Genomic DNA, 6,000 nt, shown 5'->3' on the forward strand with positions numbered 1-6,000 from the left:
ATCTTAACCTGCGCAATTCCTCAGCACAAATTTCAACTTGAAGTTGTAACTGGTCTGGAGTATGTAGAGAAGAGGCAAGGAATTCAGGACATGATAGATATCCAAAGATTTTTCTTGAAATTTAGTGATATTCTGCTGGCTGCAAAGTACCCTATAAACTTGACTCCCTTTTGTACTACATCTTTCTATAAGTTCCTGAGCCTTCTTCAAAGAAGAATATAGTTCTTCAAATACCCTGACAACTGATCCCATCAAAGCTATCTTTGAGTCCTTAACATTATCCAGCAGAGGCTTCAAAAGCTTCAATCGTTCAACCAGACATTGGCAATTTGTATGATCTGCCCCAGTCTTTCCATTCAGCGTCACAATTTCATGAATTTCTTGATAAATGTCAGCAAATAAAACATGTAGAGTATCCATAGGCCTTACACTGTCACCTTGTACATAATGACGATCTGTAATGTTTTGAGCAGAAGGAAATCATAGCATTGCCATGTCATAAAGACCACAGTCTCTAAAAAATAGCATCCCCCTGGGCTTCAAAATCAATAAGCATTCTTTTATGACATGTGACATTCTCTTCAAAGGTACTGAAGACACAGTGAATATCTGTCACTGTGTCACGAAGTCCAATCCACCGGTGCAGTATAGCCAACTGGGAAATGTTCCAATAGAGAAGTCACAACAGAATGGTTTGATGATGTGCTTCAGACATTCCAATTGCAGCAACCACCATTTCTTGAGCTCTCTCTAGAGTAACCATGATACAGTCACATGCATAGACAATTCAACCACTATTTTGCCTCATAATCCTCTGTTTTTGCAACTTTGGAGATTGACCGTAAGAGCTGGAGCTCGGCATTGGAGTTGCATGCATTTTTTTTGAACTTAAGAAAGAGCCCGATCCTCTGCTTATCTCAGCTACTCCAAAGCCTTTATAAACTGCCGGGAGAAAATATAACTTTGGGCGTTCTTGTCGGGCTTTTCTTTGAAACTCACTAGCCACCCAATAATATCTACATCATAAATTAACCAAGGATTATAAGAAAGAAGTGTTTCTCCTACTTCCCAATGTTCTTTGCATAGTCGATCATAGGGCTATTCATAATGGACTCCAACATTTGTCAATTAAATGCCATAAAATTTGTCCATTGCATCATATTTATAGATCTCATTTTTAGTTGTGATTCTAGAATAATTTTGCTAAAACAGTGACCTTGAAACAAATCAAGCATGGGGTAAATATAATGCCCATCACGCTGCCCATTTTGTGAATCGGTAACTTGATCACGAATTCTGCCAACAATGGATCAAAGATGTATTATGAATCCAATATTCAAAACAATGCAAATAGCCCAATCACGCCTGTATAACAGTTATAACCATACAAGAGCTCACGATTTCTGATCATCTATGGGAATGTATGAGTATCCACTCAAAGTAAGCAAGAATGGTTTACAATATCAATTGGCTAATTTTTGTTATTGGATGTTCATTTGATGGGAAGTGGGAATGTGTGCCGATATTCTATTGCTTCTAATGTATAATTAATAATGAAGATTCCAATAAGCTTAATCTACCATTCCATCATGGAGGGGAGTGTACATATAGGGATTGTAAGTAGTATAAGATCCATTTGAGAGTGGTAACCCTGAGTGGGGCAGGGAGGTTGAATGGTGGCTGTCACTTTCTCGTTCTTGGGCTTGATGGATAGGTTCCATGTGCCCTGTACGATCTCCCATGGTGCTTCATAATGAGGATGGGTTCTTTGAAAAAGCCTTGAGGAAATCTCGTGTACATTAGGATTATATAATAATGATTAGAATTTTCTTTGGAACATTGTTGAAGTATGTGTTTGTTTAGCTATTGATAACTAACTTGGTGCGGGCTTTAAACCAAGGTATTAATCCAGACCTCGTTTAGGGGTCCTAGTGAAAATTAAGTGAAGTTCTAATAGGGAACATTATGCTCTCCCTCTCCCTCTCTATCTCCTTTTTCCCCTTCTCTCTTTCTATCTCTCTCTCTACATCTATCTATTTGTCTCTCTTTTCCTCTCTCGCTCTATCTGCATCTACTTCTAGACATGTCTTAGTCTCTTTGCCCATTCATCTCTCCTCTCATCTCTTTCTCTCCCTCTCTAGCTTCCTCTTCCTCAACCTCTGTATCTCTCTCTCTCTCTCATGGACATAAAAAACGTATGTCAAAAATAGACCAAAATTTTCCCCATTTCACCTTCCACTCCTCTTTGGCGTACCCATCACACACCAATAGCAATTACTGGTTAGTACCAATGCCAGAAAAAAAAAAGGGCAGAGATCACTGGGATCGAACAACCTTAAGACATTTTCACTGCCTAACTCTGATGTGAGATGACAATACATACCAAATTGTCTCAAAAAACAGGATAATTTTTTTCCATGTTGTGCATTGTGGTGCTAGAAATCAACTCATGCATCTCAGACCAGACATAGAACTGCTTGTACCAAATTAAGTAGTCTATCATTAATTTGCAAACATTTCACCGTCAAACCATTTTTTTTTGTAGAATCTTTTGGAAGTTTTATGCTACACTGACAATTTTACCATAAAATTTGTAATTCTGAAAACACTGCGGTTGAGTTCAATATTTCCTGAGCTCTTTAATACGTGTCTACTAATTACACAGATGATGAAATCAATACACATTAAGGTTGAGTTTATCCTGTTAAACATTTGTAAGTATTACTGTACAGAAGCTTCATTTTAACCAATGATAGAAATGCTTGCAATTGCCTTGTGCATCTGCACAAAGGTTCAATTAATGTTCTGCATTCAGCTACCGTGTCTGATTTTGAAGATAAGTTTCTATCAGATTATATGCTGGAAAGAATTGTTGCTGGCTTTTAACCAAGGTTGCTGACTGATTTGTGGGTCAATTCAATAGAAATAAAAATAAAATTTAATAACTAAATAAAGAAATACTAACACAGATCAATAAAATATTAAAAGTAACACTACAAGAAATTTGAAACGGCAAAGAGGTCAAAGGATTTCAGATCTAGAAATAAGGCCTAAAAACCACCCTTCCATTGACGGACATATACTCCTCTGTTACGCATTACTATTTTGTGTTTCAGTTTTACTGCACGAAACTTCTTCTTATGCTTAAATTGCTTTAATGTGTGCCATTCTTCCTGGCTGGTTACTGTTCACTAATTCATTGTCCTTAAGTTGTTGCACTGTTTCGAAAGGAGAGTTTAATCATGTCTTACAGACTCAAATAATAAGCTTAAAAAGGCGAACCTTGAGACATGCATTCATTCATGTTGTGACTTATGGCAAAGAGGATACATAATTCTCTGCGAAGTTCTGCATACAATATATAAGTGTTTTTATTAGGGTTCTAGGTTACTTCCAATAGTTTCATGCTTCCCAATCGCTTTATATGATTCTACCTTTATATGCTAATTTAACCGCATTTCTATTGGGACATCTTTCATTGCAACTTGTTTTTTGTAATTAGTGCAAGGGAGTAGTACTCATGGCTGTGCAAAGATTTGGGATGGAAGATTGTCACAAAGTGTTAAGTGAATGCCGCCTTTGTCAAGGCTCTTTAAGCAATGATGTTGGGGTGATATTAGAGTGGATGCAAAACTCCATTAATGGGTCTTAAATATATCTTTATATATGTATTACTGATACTCTAAGATGTATGTGGGCATGTTTTGGAAGAGGGTAGCCAGCTCATCTCACATGTTAATTTTGTAGTAGAATTTATAGGTAGTCTAAGGCCATCACTCTATTATCAAATTTATATTCTGTTCTCCTTTTTTTTCTTAATGTTGAGTATATTTTGTTGTTACAATACTTGGAGGATTCCACTCCAGTATTGCGTTTGGTCTATCATTTTGTACATTTTTTAGATATATCATATCTGTTTATCATTGAATATTTTGCTTAAATAGAAACTGTAAGATCGTAATTCCAATGCAACATTCACCTGAGTTTTTGGTTCTGCAGCTTTTTGTCTCCATTCCTCTAAAATTGCCTACACCAGACCCTGGATGGAATTATCCGAACTCTGTACATTTCAAGCTTTGGCATTATCGGTGGTCACAAGCATAATTATGACTGATTTTTTTGATTTATCTATGCTCATCGTACCTACTTAAATGCTTACCTTGTTATAAAAGACTGCATTGCACTATTGTTAATTAGTTCATGGCTTGATTTTTTTGGTGATACTACATCCAATACATTTAACAAGTTAATACATATCCAAACTAAATGTACTGGATATGGTGTTACATGTCTTTGGGAAAGGGAGGGCTCTGGTTTCAATAAATCCTATTTGCTCCTATACTTTTGCTTCCTTGCTTGTTGATTTATAGCTACAAACCAATGCTAAATGTACAATTTTTCACATTCATCTGCATATCTTTTCATTTTGAATTCTGTACGGATTCCTTCATATATTACAATTCAAGTTGTTTTATCAATCATTAAAATCAACAGTTAGAGCAAGCACTAATTATCTAATTGGAAATTTCTTAAACAGGAGCCTCGGTTAGGTAGATGGGGTCGCATTCAAGCTGCTCGCAACGGTGTTGCTTTGTACCCTATAGATATTTCATGATGAGCATGAGGAGAAAATTGGAATTATCGTATCATATCTTTGTTGCTTCTCTCAGTGATATGCCTGGTATGTACATTAGTGTATAGGAGAACTTGGTGCATGTTTTGGGAAATCCTTTATAGCAACACATTCTCCTGATTTGTCAATGTTTGCTTTATGTCTAAGGTCGTCTGCCGCATTTCAAGTTTCAAGCACCAAGATCGTTCTGACCCCTAACTGTGGCCGACCAGAATATTTTATTGGGGAATATATCAAATGTATTTTTAGGAAGTTGGCTTGGCATGAGACGTAGTGCAGAGAGAATTTTCTAATTTTGTCCTCTCAATCTATGCATTCTTTTATTTGTTGTAAAGCCAATGTAATTTTGTAGTAGATATGAAAAAAATTGCTTAATGATTTAATCTTTTTAATACACCTCTAGAAGTTGCCTTCTTGAGGTCAATTTTGAGAAACTTGAATCTACATCAGGTGCCATGCAAATTCGCCAGATTTTATCAAATTTTAGGCTATATCTAAATGGGCCTCGCAAAATAATTTTACATAGAAGGTGAATTGTATGGCCTATCAGTGCATGTCTCATTATTTAGTGGAGTTGGATTCTACTGAACATTATGTATTTTGGCATTTCTCATATTTAACTTTTCTGTAATACAGAAAATGTGCTCGATCTTTACTTGTATCATAAAGAATTATGTCATCAAATTGTCAAACAAGGTGACTGACACATGAGGTTGGTAGTACAAAATTACATTAAAGTCGCAAAAAATTAAAGAATGGATTTCACAACATAAAAATGCAATGTGCTGTAACATTTAACTCACGAAACCATAATCAGGAGCTGGTGATAAATTGAATGGCTGTATGTTACTGCATGTGTGGCACCCTTTATGCTGAAATCAATCGTTGTATTATTTTTGGCATTTTAACATTATGGTGTTATATAATGTGTAATGTAGATCAAAGTTAAATATGTAGTTCTTTGTCAGCTGAAGACCACATTGGACTGCACGGATGGCATCCTTTTCAAGTTTAAATCAATTGGTGTCAATTTTCATTGTAACTATATGTTTTATACTTTTTGCAATTTAGATTAATGTTAAATTTGGAGTTCAAGTGCAATAAAATAAGCAATGGGCACTGTATGGCACACATGCAAGGAGTTACAATTCACCGTGGCTATTAGAGAATACAATGAGTGCCGGTCATGACAATAACCAATAGTATTCCACATTACACAAAGAAGCGAAGTTCCACTCAGTGGTAGAGAACTGCACATATCAGAATATTGCATGTGGGGTGAACTTTATGATTTTACATTTTGAGCTTATTTGCATGCTATTTCCATAGCTATACATTTGAAGATTGACAACATTAGTTGGCTTTTG

General features: G+C 35.9%; 1 protein-coding gene across 1 annotated transcript in view; it reads left to right on the forward strand.

The window, feature by feature from the left end:
* The window catches only part of LOC149575970 (U3 snoRNP-associated protein-like EMB2271), a 42,484-nt gene extending 37,180 nt beyond the window's left edge, over window positions 1-5,304 (forward strand). The window contains exons 7-8 of the mRNA XM_089817402.1: window positions 4,538-4,681; window positions 4,781-5,304. Coding sequence (XP_089673528.1) covers window positions 4,538-4,615 — 78 coding nt within the window. The 3' untranslated portion in view covers window positions 4,616-4,681; window positions 4,781-5,304. The remainder of the gene's footprint in view (window positions 1-4,537; window positions 4,682-4,780) is intronic.
* Window positions 5,305-6,000: the final 696 nt, after the last annotated feature.

This window comes from Cupressus sempervirens, chromosome 1 (assembly GCF_028749045.1).
Source record: "Cupressus sempervirens isolate cs-2001-9-10 chromosome 1, ASM2874904v1, whole genome shotgun sequence".
Classification (NCBI taxonomy): domain Eukaryota; kingdom Viridiplantae; phylum Streptophyta; class Pinopsida; order Cupressales; family Cupressaceae; genus Cupressus; species Cupressus sempervirens.